Here is an 18,528-nt window from a genome sequence, read left to right on the forward strand (position 1 = left end):
TTTTTTTTTTTTTTTTTTTTTTTTTTTTAAGTCCCTGTTGATGCTTCACACTCCAGTCCAGTTGGTGGCGGTAATACACCATAAGTTGGATTGTCAACCGCCATTAAACAATACAAGAAGAAGAAGAAGAAGAAGAAGTATTGTCCGCCCGGTCGGCAGGAGGCGCTGTCAGCCGGTCAGACCCTATGGGTCAGACTCACAGCTTGTTTTGAAGAGAAACGTGTCCACGTGTTGAGGACCAAAGCGGAAGGATAATTTTCCAACACGTTCTTCATAATACTCTCAAGAGGAGAGCAAATGAGTTATGGATGATATAGAGGATGAATTCAGTATTGCACATGATGTTCCTGAGGATGAAACAACAAATCGGGAACGGATTAAAGCGCCCGTCGTCCACTATTACAAGGACGACAAAGGTGATGTTCTGCTGTCATCTCAACATATTTGCATGTTGTTTTTGTGGTCAAAGTAACTCCCATTCTCGTGTTCAGGTGTTCGCACAACTACCAGCTTTCTCAAGTCGTACAGAAGGTGTCTAAAGCGGATCAGAGATGCGATGCTGCTTCATAACTGGCAGGAGGCTGCGGTTTATTACAACTCATACATTCAGTCACTGGAAGCCCTGGATGCCTATACAGTGAATACTACTGTTTGTGAGGTACAAGAGACGTTTAAACTCTGTCAAATCAAATTAGAGCCCTAAGAGACTTGTTAAGTATTAAGTTTGATTCACTCTTCCTGCACTGAAGAAACAGCATGTGTCTATTGTGACACTCTTCATTGTTCACATAATGTTGCTTTTATGAATCATATTTTGATCCCTTCGGTCATAAACGCTGCTTTGCTTTTCGTGTCAACTCTACCAGAGGTCCCCTGCTAAAAAAAGAAGTAATTTTCTGCGTAAATGAATAAGAAATCCAAAATATTAAATGTCATGGATGTATATTTACTGATTTATCAACTGTTGAGTCATCTTTTTCACCTGGTGCTAAATTACAGGTGTGTAAACATGACTATAGAAAGATGGCAGCGTCATTATTTCATTAATACACAGATGTTAAAACTCTGTCAAATCAAATTAGAGTGTTAAGTATTATGTTTGGTTCACTCATCTTGCATTGAAGAACAACATTTTCACCTGAGATTTGGTGCTACATTACAGGGGAGTAAACATAACTTTAGAAACATGGCAGCATCATTATTTTATTATTACAGAGATTGGTAGGTCTATTAGTTAAATCTGTTTACTTTTGCAATATTTGTTGCTTTATATGTCAACAGTGACCGTTCAAAAATGGGGAAAAGGTACTTATTGTGTTTTTTACCCCAAGTTTGCATGCCTGTAACTAGTGATCGACCGATATTGATTTTTTTTATAACCAATACCGATTATTTGCATGTTTATGTGCCGATATAGAACCGATATTTACTTATTGTGTTATTTCTGTCTTTTACAATTACAGCAACAGCACTGAACTGAGCTTTTTAAACACTGTAATTTTTGCAGTTTCACTCACTTACATACAGAACAAAAGATATTTACATCAATAAATAGTCAGAATTGTTTTTGTTTTTTTAATACAGTGCAAAGTCTTATTAACATTAATGCTGTTTTACCTTTTTATTTATAAATACAGCCATATTAACAACAGGCAATATACATTTATAAAGTCTAATGTTTTCAAATGGAGAATATAAATGAGAGTCGAGTCTATCAACTCCCCATAACTATGAGCATAAATATAAGCATTCATTTTAAACTACAGTTTTAAAAGGTTTATGTGTTTAATAGACTAAAGAGTGAATATTCTCTGGATTATGCAAACATTGTAAAAGCTGATGTATTCGCTGGTTTGTTTATGTCAATCTCATCTAGTACGGTATTAGAATGAATGTTTGTGTCAGTCTCTGAATTATCCTGATGACAGGGCGCTGTTTTCATCTCTGCGTTTAACACACTTCTCGCTTAATTCATTTTCACGGAGCTGTAATTAATTTGATGTTTATTATAAAACAACGAATTGTTATATAATGTTAAATGTCATATAGCAGACGTCAATATAATTTAAGGAGTTTTAAACGAGTCGGTCTTTAAACTAGCCTATGATGGAACAACAACTCGGTGAGAGTACGGCTGAACGTGAGCATAAACACAGAGAGAGAAAGAGTTTGGTGCTTTTATTTCTAACATGCTCTCATTCGTGGCGTAATAATAAATTTTCACGGAGCTGTAATTAGATGTTTATTATATAAATGTTATATAGCAGACGTTAATATAATTGAGGGAGTTTTAAACGAGTCGGTCTTGTTTACATGGTGATCTAGCCTATATGCTGGAGCAACAACTCGGTGAGAGAACGGCTGAATGCGACTGAAAATAAACATAAAGAGAGAAATAAGTTTGGTGCTTTTATTTCCAACATGCTCTCATTCATGGCTGTTTTATTTCATTCATGTGAAGTTGCATCTTTATTGTGACATGATGACGGATTACCTGAATGACTCCGTCAGTGAGTTCGTCTCTAGCGCCAAGTTTAAACTACCTATACATATCAACATCTTATTTGAGGTTATCTCAATTTTGCATAACTGTTATGTTAAACAAAGTTGATTAATTAAGGGATGCAGGTTATTTTACCTCTGAACACAGCTGTTGATAATCTCCCTTCAGACCATAGACCGTAAAAAAATATGGACGACTCGACATCATCCGTTTCCGCTTGCCATATTTGAAGCTTTCAGGCGGGGGTGCACGGCGCGGACATCTTGGGACCGAGTCTGCGCAGTAGCGATTTCGGGACCGGAGTTGCGCAGTAGAGCGCAGGAAGTAGAGCAGGAAGTACAGTTGCGATATCAAAAGCCCGCCCACACTCTCGCAGATGCAGAACAATTAATTATGTTGGTGTGAAATAAACAGTTATGGAAATGTAGAAATTAAAGCTAAAGCTCCAATCTGCTCCCAAAAATTTCGAAAAAAGTCCGTTAGTGCCTCAGTGACAACTTCACTCTGAGAAGCCGTCAGTCTCAGCTGTCAATCATGACGTCACACCCCCCGTTTTTAAAGCATCAAATAACTAACTCAAACTAAACTTATTTTTAAAACGAACACCTGAAATGAAATCATCGTGATGATAACTGCCTTCAGTGACATAAACTAACTTTGGGGAAAATTTTTTGAAGTGTAATTTTATTATTTAGTTTGCCTCGAGTCCATTAGAAATCACAGAGGGGCGGCTATACTAGGACCGGTCACCGGGGGGCGATCGAGGCGCGAAAGCTTCAGTAAATGAGAGGGAGACTTCAGGCTTGCTTCAGACGCAGACCTTTAATTTTGCGCATGTATGCAATTCTCAAAACGTCCACAAGATGCCGCCATTTATCGGAAAATCCGATATTACAAAACTGATACCCGATTATGGGAAAATGCTTAAATATCGGGAATCCGATATATCGGTCGATCACTACCTGTAACTCAACGTTTTAAAGATTTCTTAAAGGTGCAGTGTGTAAGTTTTAGCAGCATCTAGGTGTAATATTGTAAATTGCAATAACACACCGCTCCTACATAAAGAAGCTACGGAGGCCAATACAGGACAAAGATGTCGTCGTCTGAGACAGAAGAGAGCAGCTAGCACTTAGTAGAGAAGTTTTTCCGTTTAGGGCTACCGTAGAAACATGGCGGCGCAAAATGGCGACTTCACTGTAAGCAAACCCCCACGGTGTGTGTAGATAGAAACGGCTCATTCTAAGGTAATAAAAGCGTAACAGTTTATTATACACCACTGAAAACATAGCTGTGTATTTTATATTACAGTTCTGTCAGTAGATTATCATAAATACTACACACTGCACCTTTAATATCCTTTTAAATTTTGGCTCTTATTAAACTTATTTCTTTTGGTATCTTCATTTTAAAGGCCCTTTATGGTTCAGTCTCAGAGATATGGAGGTTTTAATGCGGCTCCATGAGTAAACTATTCAATTGTATACATTTTTAGTATATATATTTTTCATTTTATCAAACTTGGGGCAAAAATTAAGAACAAGAAGTGCTTTTCTCTGTTTTTTAAACGACCACCATTGGCATTTAATGCAACAAAGATTGCAGAAGTAAACCGATTTTACTAAAAGATATACCAAACTCTGTGGAAAATAAAGTAGTGATGCTGCCATCTCTTTCTAAAGTAATTTTGACCCCCTTCCCATGCAAAATAGTGGATTTTCTGGAAATATACAGCCATTACATTTAATATATTGGCTTTCATTATGATTTATGTTTGTCTTTCTTCAGAGAAAAAATAAATAAATCAAGCATTCGAGTCAGGGAAGGTTTAGAAATTTGGTTGATTTGACCTGGAATGACCCCTACTATGTGCTTGCAAAGTCAAGATAAGGGGGTTGTTACCTTTTTTTTAAATTTAATATTAATTATTAAATGCACTGTGTAAGGAATAACATTGGGGTTTTTAAGTATAAAGTAAACGAATGCTGCTTTTTCAGGCTATGCATTCCTTTTTATTATCATAAAACCATGAAATCATCTTCAACCTGACTTGTTTATATTTTCCCATTCCCTTTTGTTACTGTCATGTGTGTTACTGTACTGATGAAGTGTTTCACTGCTGACTGCATAATTGTGTCCATCAGATCACGTGGAGATTAGGCACAGAAATTCTCCGTCATCTCCCAAACGCCAGCGCTGAAGATTTCAACGCCGTATATGAACAGTTGAAACACAATGGAGTCAAAAACTTCTCAAAGGTATGCATTGCAATTAGAAGCCCAAGCCTTCCTTTTATAACATTTACACTGCATTTGTATCAGTATGTCATGTGAATGTTGTAGATCTGTTTGGAGCATTGCTTTCATCTCATGTTGAGCGGGGAGATTGAAGAAGCCAAGCGGCAGCTGTCCATCGGAGAGAGCTGGAGATACGGAAACTTCTCGATTGCTCAGGGCAACACCAAAAAAATCATCCATGCCTACAGCGGTTTCCTAGATTACTTGACCTGGTTTAAGAAGAAGTCTTCTGCAGTAGAAAACGGTGAGAATTAATGTTTGCAAATACAAATATGACATTTCTATGAAAACTTGAGCATTTGACTAAAAAGTAGGGTTGGGCATCGAGAACCGGTTCCAACTTGGAACCGTTTAAAAAATAACGATTCCATTGGAATCGTTTAGAAAATTAGTTTTCGGTTCCGATCATCGGTTCCAAACGCGCAAGTTTTGGTTTCCATGGCCACCTGATTTCCAGTGCTTGCACGCCCGCTTGTTCTTTTAGCCATGGAAGCCCGGTAAGCGGCTCTGAAGTGTGGATTTATTTCACTTTTAAAAAGCCTGTTTCGGCACAGTGCAACTAGTGTTGTCAAAAATATAGATACTGAAATATCTGAAAAGATACGATAGCTACAGTTTCTACAGTATCGATCCCAGCTGCGCCCTCCTCTCCTCTCCTTCTCTGACCGACAGCGAGTTGACACGCAGCCGCATATTCTCATTCAGCCCGGTTACACGGCGAACGCGCGTTCTGCTGGACTTTCCCTTACGACAGCGTGTTAATGTTAGTGTGTGTGATCGGTCTGAATTTCGCGCGGAATTGCACATAATTCTACGAATCCCTCAGATTTCAGGCTCACATCTGAAGCGCACACACACACATACTGTAATAAAGCCCCCTCTGACATACAAGTGCAAATATTTGCTTCTTTTTCCAGCTTATTATTGGTCAAATACAATCAACCAAATTGTCAGTGCACATTTTGAAGAGTATGTAAACACAGTCTTAAACAATTCAAGTAGAAATGAAGAATGAGTAACAGGAACAGTGTTCAGGATCCATGCGTCCGTTAGTCTTAAAGGGACAGCAGTCATTTGTTATTCAAAGTCAAACTACAAAAAGACAAACGATCAACTGCTCTTGACTGATCAACGTGTGTAACTTTAATGGTTTTATATGAAACTATTTAATTTTTTGCAAAAAACATTATCCAATGTTATTTTAAATGTAATTAGCCACTTTGTATTTTTTAATTCAGTTTCTTACCTGAATGTTAGACCTACCTGAAAAAATAAAGCAGTCTTTCATTTATTTATTTTATTCTATTTTATTTATTTGTGCTATTTTTTTGTAATATGTTTATTTGTTCTTATTTAATTACTGTTTAGTCGTCTTTTTAAATTCAATTTACCATTCGAAATCAAGCTTACTTGTGCTGTGTGTAAGCTATTGCAACACAATTACCCCATTGTAAAAAAATACATTGAGTTAGCAAATATTTGTGAGAGATTTTAATAGTAATTGACCAATGTTTATATAGGAGACTTTCAAAAGACAGACAAAAAAAAATGCTTAATGCTAAAAAGAAATAACTGCTAGATTATGATGTATAAATGTATTTGAAAAAGAAACATCTAAAAGCAGTATAGCGTGCCGAAGTCATGACGTCACTTTGTAGGCCAACCCGGAAGTTAGCGGCGCATGGGTTCCCTCGATCAAAAGCTTATGCATTTTCCCCGTAGACTTTTGGACAATCGCAAAAAATAAGATCTGTGTTCAACAAAGAGTTATGACCCTTACACGTTTTGTCTATCAAGATCATCTTTACAAGTGAATCCAAAATGTATACCGTTTGAAGCCTGAATAAAGCCGTCAGATATAAAATGCTAACGGTAGGCTATAAACGGACTACAGCACACAGTCGCGGATCTACGTCATCATCACGTTTCCTCAAACTTTATTTAAAAAACACGTTCGCTCATTATGATCTGCGCTGTGTATGAACACTTATCCACTTTTTCATGAGAAATATTGCCCAATCGTTTTTTCCAAAAATGTTAGAAACTAATTGGGTTTATGCGTGCCTCTCCGAGATTTTTCTCGTTTGTTAATGTTTTATTTATTTGTTTATTATTTTGTTAGTTTATATAAACCTTAATATTATTGTCTTTGTGATTAAGATTAGGCTATTATGCCTGATCCTCGTGCCCCAAATAGACTTTAAAGATTATCTTTCTCTGTATTATGTTTGATTGTATGTTTGCATACCATTTGCTAATTCGCCAGAATAAAAAACGTACACACCTCAGTTACCGCCCAAAATTATGCAATAAAAATCAGAAAAATAGACAAATATTTTTTTTTAAGTCAGGGCGATCATCGCTTTCACGATCGATCGTCGATGTCACGTTCGAATACTCGACCACGTTTGCCTATCCCTAATATTTAGTATTGCTCTTTAATAAAGAAAAAGAACTTCTTATCCGATTACTCAATTAATCGTTGGAATAATCGGTAGAATACTCGATCACTAAAATAATTGCTAGCTTCAGCCCTACTCATCACGCTCATTGTTGAAACGACGTTTGCTCAAATCCTGTTCCTATATTACATTTCTCTGTACTATGCGTGTTTCTGTTTGTAATTCATTTCTTGAATGTCTCAATGGCCCTCATTTATCAATCTTGCGTAGAAACTGGTGTATATGTTGGCGTAAGATTATGCTTACACTCCTCTCACCGCCTGATTTATGAAGCTGTGCGTACCTCTGCAATCCAGGTGTACGCAATACCTGCCCTTGATAAATGTGGCGGCTGAAAACGATCGTCATTAGAACAACACGCCCCTATATATTCAAGTCTCCGCCTCTCCCACGCCCTCATTTTACGCCATGGACAAACAGAAGACGGCAAAGAACCGAAACTTCTCCGACGTGGAGATCGGGCGCGCTCAATCATCTCACTAGTCCACTAGTCAGGGCACTGATTAGGACATAAGTCAATGGGCTGACTCCCTGATCAGTGCTCTGACTACTGAACTAGTGAGATGATTGAGAAATTGCCCATCGCGATCATCACCAGGGAAGTGGAAAAAAAACGAAATTGTTTTATTTGGGAGTTTAAAGAGTGGGATTAAAGGCACCTACAAAAGCAAAATATGGACCCAAATTACGAGAACTGTTAATAGTGTGGGGTTTGAGAAGTGCACTCCAGCAGTTTAAAGCTGTTTCGATGATAAATTACCATCACAATGCATTATTTTACAGCACGTTTTGAAACAAATAGCATTTAATTTCGTATCACGGCACATGTATTGGGGTGTACAATAGTGATGATGATGTGATGTGGAGTAAGATTCATTCACATTAATAATTACATGACAATTTGTAAGATTCTTCTTATTATTATGATTATTATTCTTAATGACGCTTGTTATTCAGAAGAAGAATGTCGTTTTTATTGATTTTATTATTATTTAAAAGAAGAAGGTCATTTTTATTATTTTGTCAGTCTGAATTATTTTAGTCCCAGTCCGTGCGCAGCTGCCGGGCCAGGCGGGCCTGAACCGTCAGATAAAGCGCACAGGCTCGCGACTGGAGGAATACATATGCCTACAAATCAAACGCTTTGGTAAAGTCACACAAATTAAACATTGACGTTCATGTTGCACAAAAATAAACCCTGAATGTTGTTGTTGTGGTTTTTAACAGTGGGTCATATAGCATATCTTGTCAGTGCGTTGTCTTGTGCATATCTTGTCAGAATTGTTTTTCTGCGCATTTTCACACTAACTCAAACGTGCGTACACCGCCTCCTGAGCTGGCGTAGGATTTGAGCGTGCCGTATGCCAACATCCATATTAATAAATCTCAAAGTCATCGTGGGTTTGGGTGTACGCAAGGTGTACGCTGGAAATTTGGTGTACGCACTTTTGATAAATGAGGGCCAATTAGAGTAGGCCTTTAGATAACTATAAAATATAGCTTTAAAGCTACAAATATTATTACTTAGTAGCAGGCTATAAATAAACGAGTCGTGACTTGACTGGATTAGTGCTAAACTGCATTGGTTCTTTGATGACTAGAAAGCTGCAAAGAACAGCTTTCATTGAAAGTGAAACCTTTTGTAATATTACAGATTTCTTTACTGCCACTTTTGATCAATTTGTCCTTGTCTGTTTTTGGTGTCAGATGAGGTGAGCAGTAACCATGAGATGCACACCTACTTCAGACAAGCGTCTGTGACCCTGAAGGATATCATCACTCAGCCTGGAGTCTGGGACCCTTTTGTGTTGAGCTACATTAATGTGAGACGTCTAACCTTGTGCAATTTGAAGAATGTTTTTGTTTAAATGGCTCCGTTTCGACCAAAATGACATTATTCCTAAAATGGGATTCCTGTGTCGTCCACTTGCAGATGCTGGAGTTTTATGACGATGAGGAAGGCGCTCTGCAGATTCTGGAGAATTACGCTTACAACAAGGAATTCCCGAACAATCCCAACGCTCATGTGTACTTGTACCAGTTCCTCAAGAGACACGATGCCCCACCAGACAAACTCATCGGTTCATTAAGGGTATGAAATGCTCAGCCAATCAGCACGTGCATAAAGTTTCTGATTAAAATGAATAATTTATTCTGGTGTCTGTTCTGCTCAGATTCTGCGCACTTTAGTCCCGAGTCACGAGCTGATGCTGGAGCTCTGCTCTCTCCTGCTGTGCACCAGTACGTATGAAAACGAGACTCTTCTGATTGTTTTTTAGCCTGTTGCTGTGCGGTTATAAGAGTGTTCTGGGTGGCTCTTTCACTGTAGGTCTGTTGGGTTTATTTGTTAGCTTCATCAGCCACCAGTTACTAAAATGTATAAAGACTTTGATTTAAATCAGTTTCTGCTTTTTTCCAGAATTCATGAGCGATCTAGAAGAAGCTCTCACCATTTCAATGGACCTTCTGGAGTTTTCCAGTTGGAAATCTGACATAAGGGCTTGGTCCTGTCTTCTGAATATTATGAAGATACTCAGACGGAAGTAAGTTGCACTTAATATACTGTAATATTATAGAAAATAAGTTGCACTGGGTCAAATTTGCCTTGTTGAAAAAAAAAAAAGTTGCATTGTTGTATAAGTAAAAAAACATTTATTACATGCAGAAATAATGTATAATACTGAATCATTTACAAAAATTAAAAACATGTATTTTAGTTCCTTTACATTCATTTGTATTTAGAACAGAACTGGAATGAAAAATATAAGAATAAAAAAAACAAATCGTTGTGGCATTCATTATAGACAACATCTATTGTATCACCAAGCATATACATACACACACACACATACACACATATATATATCTTGCAGTTGATGGAGATTTGTGGGATGCCCATCCAGGGCACGAAGCTCCCGTTCCACCACATCCCAGAGATGCTCTATTGGGTTGAGGTCTGGTGACTGTGGCGGCCAGTTTAGTACAGTCAACTCATTGTCATGTTCAAGAAACCAATTTGAAATGATTGGAGCTTTGTGACATGGTGCATTATCCTGCTGGAAGTAGCCATCAGAGGATGGGCACATGGTGGTCATAAAGGGATGGACATGGTCAGAAACAATGCTCAGGTAGGCCGTGGCATTTAAACGATGCCCAATTGGCACTTTCGTGTGCCAAGAAAACATCCCCCACACCATTACACCACCACCACCAGCCTGCACAGTGGTAACAAGGCATGATGGATCCATCTTCTCATTCTGTTTACGCCAGATTCTGACTACCATCTGAATGTCTCAACAGAAATCGAGACTTATCAGACCAGGCAACATTTTTCCAGTCTTCAACTGTCCAATTTTGGTGAGCTCATGCAAATTGTCTCCTCTTTTTCCTATGTGTAGTGGAGATGAGTGGTACCCGGTGGGGTCTTCTGCTGTTGTAGCCCATCCGCCTCAAGGTTGTGTGTGTTGTGGCTTCACAAATGCTTTGCTGCATACCTCGGTTGTAACGAGTGGTTATTTCAGTCAAAGTTGCTCTTCTATCAGCTTGAATCAGTCGGCCCATTCTCCTCTGACCTCAAACATCAACAAGGCATTTTCGCCCACAGGACTGCCGCATACTGGATGTTTTTCCCTTTTCACACCATTCTTTGTAAACCCTAGAAACGGTTGAGCATGAAAATCTGCTCAGTTACTGGGATTGTGAAATACTCAGACCGGCCCGTCTGGCACCAACAACCATGCCACGCTCAAAATGGCTTAAATCACATTTCTTTCCCATTCTGACATTCAGATTAGAGTTCAGGAGATTGTCTTGACCAAGACCACACCCCTAAATGCATTGAAGCAACTGCCATGTGATTGGTTGATTAGATGAGAAATGTAATTTTATTTTAATTAATGAAAAATTTAACAGGTGTTCCTAATAATCCTCTAAAGGAGGATATATATATAAATTTAATTGTGTTAAATAAGAGGTGAACTGGCACTGGAATGTGTTTGAAATCATGCTGAGTGTTCTCTTGTGGCTCGTACACAGATGAGCGCGTCAATCAATTGCTTAATGCCGATGCGGAAACTTACTGATAGTTCACCCAAAAATAAAAATTAGCCCATGATTTACTCACCCTCAAGCCGTCCTAGATGTATAAGACATTCTTCTTTCAGGTGAATACAATCTGAGTTACATGTTAAAAAGTCCTAATAATGGGAGTGTTAAAAAGCTTAATAAAAAGCTTAATAATGGGAGTGAATGGCTGTTTCAATTTTGAAGTTAATAAAAGTGCATTTATCCATCATATGACTGCTCCACACGACTCCGGGGGGTGTTATTAAAGGCCTTCTGATGCGAAGTGGCACGGTTGTGTAATGCAAATATCCATATTTAAAACTTTCTAAACTAAAATATATAGATTCCGCCAGATCAGAAAAAAAACGTAACTGGTGTGCAATCGTCAGACGTGGCATAAGAATTTTGAACTGCGAGAGGCATTACACTTTTTCCGTAAGTTAATAACAGAAGGCCTTTTATTAACCCCTGGAGTCATGTGGAGGACTTGTCCTGATATGTTGAATTTTTGGGTCATTCTAACTACATTCAGTAGGCTCCATCAAACATGGCATATATTCAGTACTGATGAGCAGCTGCTTTCAAACTCATCTGGATGAAGGAGCCATATTGGGTTTAAACTCTTTAAAGGAGATCTATTATGCCCTTTTACAGAGTCTTGATTTTGTATCTTATAGAAAAGGTTTTCATGCTTGAATGTTTAAAAAACATCCTCTCTTCCCAGTCTGTCAGTAACACTGTTTAGTTCCTGTCTCAATGAAGCCTCTCCTTCTGAAAAGCATGCTCTGATTGGTCGGCTTCAGAAGTGTGTTGTGATTGGTCAAGCGCTTTGAGCGTGTTTGGGAAATGTCCCGCCACTTACCATAGCCGCCAATTTCAACACACCACTAATTAACTCAACCAGGCCCCGCCCCTTTATTCTGCGCATAAATTATTAAAATAAGGAATATTGTGATGTGTGTACAGTGTTTACAGACCTCTTTCAACCGGATCACTAAAGAAAGTTAAACATGTTTTAAAGCAGTATATGACCCCTTTAATGTTTCTTCTGATGTTGGTTTGTACTCTTTTAGAAAGTGCATTGAGACTGTAAAGAAGGAATGGGATGCCAGGTATTCGCTGTGGTTCTCCTTACACTACAGAAGCTATATCGGCAGGAAAGACATGGCCGAGAACGCCAGCATAATGAAGGTCAAGAGAGAAGTTTTGAGGGTAGTACATATATACAGTAAGTACATGATTATCTTTTTCCAGGTAAAATGTGAACGTTTCTCAGTTTATGTGTGGAGTCTGGTATAATTCCTGATAACACATTTAATTATGTTCCTGTGCTTTTTGTTTTCTGTTCACAGGTTCACATTATACTCGATATGCTTCGAAAATCGAGAGAAAGTCTGGAAGCAAAAAAAAGGAATGCACAGTCAGGGAGATGAGGAAAAAGATGAAGGAGAAGAAGAAAAAGATGATGGAGGAGAAGGCAAAGATGGAGGAGATGAAAAAGCAGGAGAAGGAGAAGAAAAAGCAGGAGAAGGAGAAGAAAAAGCAGGAGAAGGAGAAGAAAAAGCAGGAGAAGGAGAAGAAAAAGCAGGAGAAGGAGAAAAAGGAAATGGAGAAGATGAAGAAGAAGAAAAAGATGGAAAAGTTGAAAAAAAAGATGGAGGAAAAGATGGAGCTGGAGAAGAAAAGGTTGAAGAGGGAGAAGAAGAAAATTATAAAGATGGCGACGATAAAGAAGAAAATGTTTGAGGATGAAGATTAAGAAGTCTTAGTACATTTTATAATAAACATGTAAAATTGAGAATTTTGTAGATTTGTATCAGACAGTGTCTATATATGACACCAGACTCTCTATAGACTGAGTATCTGCTCATGTTGAGCTTCACTTTGAATTAAAGTTTTGGAAATGTGTGTTGTTTTCCAGAACCAAAGCTTGGTGTCAAGTCAGTGTCATGGAAATTCTCAATACGAATACAAACCATTTATCTGAATACTTCACCACGGACAATTCAAACTACTTTCAGTTGTTAGTTGTCAATATAAAATAATATATTACAGTATCTTGAGGTACCCCCCCACACACACATACACACATATACACTCTCACACACACACTCCCGCCCCCCTTTTTAGGTGTACGCTGGCCCAACAGAGCATCATTAATAATAATATCTTTAGTACTTCTATTCTGCAGCATGTATATCTTGTTCTACTCTAGCTCTCATATTATTTTCTCTATATTGCTTCCTCTTGGTTCTGTCTTTGAGAAGTATGGCATAAGTTACCATTGTTACAGAGACAACACTCGAATATACATCCCTTTGAAACATCTGAATGTTTTAGACCCTGGGGTTGCTTGTCTTATGGATATTAAAGCATGGATGACCTTAAACTTCTAAGTCCTAAAGTATGCCAAATGTAAATCTGTTTTAGCACATTACATTAGGCCATATGTGAAAGATTATGGGTGTTTTACTGGACAGCGCATTAACGCTGGATAGACAAGTTTAAAGTAACATTTCTATCAGGTGCAAGTCCTGGGGAAAAAAGGCCTTTCTTTACTTAATTTTAAAAGTGTTATCCATGCTTTTATCACCACTAGGCTTGACTATTGCATCTCTCTGTTTGAGGATTAGTCAATCTTGGTTAAAACGCCTTTAGATGGTTCAAAATGTGGCTGCCGGAGTGTTAACAGGAGCTCGTAACCGTGAGGATATCACCCATGTTCTCTACGGTGTCTACATTGGTTGCCTGTACAGCACAGATTTGTTTTTAAAGTGCTTTTAAATCTGACATGGTTTAGCACCCCAATATCGGTCTGACCTGTTGATTGACCATCAACCAGTGAGAGCTCTTCGGTCTGCCAATCCGTGGTCCCTAAAAGCAGACAATTGGGCATTTTCTGTAGTCGCGCTGAGACTTTGAAACCGCTTATTTAAATCAGAACTGCTCCAGCTATTTTTAAATCAAACCTGAAAGTATTTTTATTTGGTCTGGCTCATAGCCTATAAGTTAAATCTCTCTCATTCTCCTTTTTGTTGATTACCATGTGGCTTTGTCTGCATTTTATCTAATTTGGTCAACGTCAGTTGTTTTCAGTTTTGCTTTTATAAATAAATTGAAATTATCTGACTAGTATCGGTTTGTAGATGTAAATGAAGAGTTGTCATATCGATCACAAGTTCAGTATGGAGTACCTCAAGGCTCAGTGCTAGGACCGCTACTTTTCACCCTGTACATGCTACCCTTAGAGGAGATGTTATGTGGAAGCATGGCGTTAGTTTTCACTGTTACAAAGATGATACTCTATATTTCTTTGCATCCTGGCGAAACATGCCAATTCACAAAATTAATGGAATGCGCATAGTTTATAAAACAAATTGTAGGATTAGTAATTTCCTCATACTATATTCTGAAAAAAAAAATCTTATTATTGGTCTAAAAACCTCTGCACGTAGAATACTCTCAACACTTGATAACTGCTCTGTCAAGTCCTCAGTCAGGAACCTGTGAGTGCTCTTTGATGCCATCTTTAATTTGAAAGCCACATCTGTAAATCCGCATTCTTCCATCTTAAAAATACAGGAGGTGCAGAATTATTAGGCAAGTTGTATTTTTGAGGGTTAATTTTATTATTGAACAACAACCATGTTCTCAATGAACACAAAAAACTCCTTACTATCAAAGCTGAATATTTTTGGAAGTTTTAGTTTTTAGCTATTTTAGGGGGATATCTGTGTGTGCAGGTGACTATTACTGTGCATAATTATTAGGCAACTTAACAAAAAACATTTATACCCATTTCAATTATTTATTTTTACCAGTGAAACCAATATAACATCTCAACATTCACAAATATACATTTCTGACATTCAAAAACCAAACAAAAACAAATCAGTGACCAATATAGCCACCTTTCTTTGCAAGGACACTCAAAAGCCTGCCATCCATGGATTCTGTCAGTGTTTTGATCTGTTCACCATCAACATTGCGTGCAGCAGCAACCACAGCCTCCCAGACACTGTTCAGAAGTGTACTGTTTCCCTCCTTGTAAATCGCACATTTGATGATGGACCACAGGTTCTCAATGGGGTTCAGATCAGGTGAACGAGGAGGCCATATCATTAGATTTTCTTCTTTTATACCCTTTCTTGCCAGCCACGCTGTGGAGTACTTGGACGCGTGTGATGGAGCATTGTCCAGCATGAAAATCATGTTTTTCTTGAAGGATGCAGACTTCTTCCTGTACCACTGCTTGAAGAAGGTGTCTTCCAGAAACTGGCAGTAGGACTGGGAGTTAAGCTTGACTCCATCCTCAACCCGAAAAGGCCCCACGAGCTCATCTTTGGTGATACCAGCCCAAACCAGTACTCCACCTCCACCTTGCTGGCGTCTGAGTCGGACTGGAGCTCTCTGCCCTTTACCAATCCAGCCACGGGCCCATCCATCTGGCCCATCAAGACTCACTCTCATTTCATCAGTCCATAAAACCTTAGAAAAATCAGTCTTGAGATATTTCTTGGCCCAGTCTTGACGTTTCAGCTTGTGTGTCTTGTTCAGTGGTGGTCGACTTTCTGCCTTTCTTACCTTGGCCATGTCTCTGAGTATTGCACACCTTGTGCTTTTGGGCACTCCAGTGATGTTGCAGCTCTGAAATATGGCCAAACTGGTGGCAAGTGGCATCTTGGCAGCTGCACGCTTGACCTTTCTCAGTTCACGGGCAGTTATTTTGCGCCTTGGTTTTTCCACACGCTTCTTGCGACCCTGTTGACTATTTTGAATGAAACGCTTGATTGTTCGATGATCACGCTTCAGAAGCTTGGCTATTTTAAGACTGCTGCATCCCTCTGCAATATATCTCACTATTTTTGACTTTTCTGAGCCTGTCAAGTCCTTCTTTTGACCTATTTTGCCAAAGGAAAGGAAGTTGCCTAATAATTATGCACACCTGATATAGGGTGTTGATGTCATTAGACCACACCCCTTCTCATTACAGAGATGCACATCACCTAATATGCTTAGTTGGTAGTAGGCTTTCCAGCCTATACAGCTTGGAGTAAGACAACATGCATAACGAGGATGATGTGGTCAAAATGCTCATTTGCCTAATAATTCTGCACTCCCTGTATATCTAAATTACGGATTATACTCTCAATGACAAATGCTAAACAGTTAGTTCACTCGTTCATGACCTCAAGGATAGATTATTGTAATATTCTACTGGGTGGTTGCCCTGCTCGCTTAATAAACAAACTCCAGCTGGTCCAAAACACAGCAGCTCGAGTTCTTAGAACCGTACATTTAAAAAAAAATTATAATTATTACAAAGCACTAAATGCTTTAGATCTCCACTGCTTGAACAAGCTCTTAATGCATTATAGTCCTACACACGTCTAATGCAGTCTCAAAACTTTGGCCAGTTGATAATATATCAAAACCAACTGCTGGTGACAGATCCTTTTCCTATTTAGCACCTAAAATCTGGAACAGCCTTCGGAGCATTGATCGGCAAGCAGACACGTTTTTGTCAGTTTAAATCTAGACTAAAAACACATCTCTTTAACCTGGCCATAGTACATTGTCAATTAAAAATGTTCAAATCAGTCAAATGATTGTTATGCTGCTTAAATGAGGTCAACCGGGAACTAGGAACACTTTACACTGGATGAATATTTGAATGCTACTGATCCAGATCTGAATTTTATATCATAATGTTTTGTTTGTTGTCCAGAGGAGAAATGGCCCCAGACTGAGACTGCATAATAAACTTATTCTAAATAGGGTAATAAAATGTGACTGAATATAACATATGCATATACACATCTTCGCACATGTTAAATGGATGTACAACATCAAATAGCCTAACAGATTATTAAATAATATGAACACTGAGAAGTGTAAAGCTGATGTTAAAAGTAAGTTAAGTACTACTAAAAAATACAGTGGTACGTTGTAATAATGAGGGATGGATGGTTTGATCCCAAACACACTGTAAAAAATTATATGTTCAATAAATTATGACAACATATGTTTTTACATTGTTTTAACTCATCAAATTAAGTTAAGAAATGTTAAACTTGTTTTTATTAGTTATACAAGATGTAACTCATTTTTTAAAGTCAGTGTAACATAATTTAAGTTAAAATAACTTTTTCAAAATTTGCCCTTTTTTTACAGTGTAACGTTCTCATATGGGATGGAATGGAGAAGAAGAAAAAGAAGACAATGAGAAAGATTGAGAAGAAGACTTAGTACAATTTATAATAAACATGTCAAATTGAGTTTCTTGTAGATTTGTACCAGACACAAGACTCTACTGAGTTTATGCTCAGCTTCACTTTGAATTAAAATAATGGAAATACAGTGAACAAACTGTCAGTCTTGACTGTGACCAGCAGGGAGCGCAAACGCTGTGTTTCTGAAGCCTGTATAATGGTGTTCATTTTGGCAGAAAATTATATATATAAATTATGCAAAATGGCAAAAATTATAAAACATTATTTATTTATTTTTACTGTAGGCTAAATGTAACATTTTTACTGTGTAATTTTAGTTTTTGATTTTTAATTGTTTTTTCGTCTTTGGTCTTTTGTTCCTTGTATGATCTTCTTTAACAGGGATTGTTTAGGACTAATGTTGGGCGTAACTTCTCTAAAATCCGATGAAAGGCACAAAAACAGCACTCTTTGTCTGGTCTGATGTGTGAACTGAAGTTTCCCTCAGTCGACTCTCCAAACCTGTTGTATAAAAAGATTTCGAGCTCAGATTAAGTAATAACTACGCGGTTTGAAACAAGATGTTGATGACGCTTCGCTCAAGCGGACGAACTCTCCCAGAACTGAATCATGAATCAAGTGAATGAGGCTGAGAAACTGAATTCTGTGGAGGCTTCCTGCCTCATTCCTGTTGTTTCTCAATGCAGAGCTCAGAGACTCGATCGTCCTTCAGATCCAGGTGCGTTCAAATCATTATTGCAGGTCCATCAGTAGCGTTTTAAGAATGATCTGGTGAATCCGTGTCATTTCAATCATTTTGTACCCACTGTAAAAAATCCAACTCACCAAAATGTAGGCTAATGATTATGTTTTAGTTAACTGGACAATTAAATGCAAAAAAGTTGGCTTAACCAGTGAAAAGAAGTTGGTTCATCAATCGTTAGGCCAACTTAGTATTAATTTTAAAGTCGATTTGTATTTGCAATTTA

The 18,528-nt window shown here is 38.1% G+C and overlaps 1 protein-coding gene across 1 annotated transcript; it reads left to right on the forward strand.

The window, feature by feature from the left end:
- The first annotated feature begins 202 nt into the window (after positions 1 to 202).
- Positions 203 to 13,704, forward strand: LOC137041684 (TATA box-binding protein-associated factor RNA polymerase I subunit A-like). The gene is made up of 10 exons (XM_067418245.1): positions 203 to 416; positions 492 to 658; positions 4,648 to 4,761; positions 4,846 to 5,044; positions 8,970 to 9,085; positions 9,196 to 9,354; positions 9,437 to 9,503; positions 9,682 to 9,805; positions 12,401 to 12,555; positions 12,680 to 13,704. The coding sequence occupies exons 1-10, from the start codon at positions 305 to 307 to the stop codon at positions 13,084 to 13,086; spliced, it is 1,620 nt and encodes a 539-aa protein (XP_067274346.1). The 5' UTR covers positions 203 to 304; the 3' UTR covers positions 13,087 to 13,704.
- The last annotated feature ends 4,824 nt before the right edge of the window (positions 13,705 to 18,528 follow it).

Source organism: Pseudorasbora parva, chromosome 15, assembly GCF_024679245.1.
Source record: "Pseudorasbora parva isolate DD20220531a chromosome 15, ASM2467924v1, whole genome shotgun sequence".
Classification (NCBI taxonomy): domain Eukaryota; kingdom Metazoa; phylum Chordata; class Actinopteri; order Cypriniformes; family Gobionidae; genus Pseudorasbora; species Pseudorasbora parva.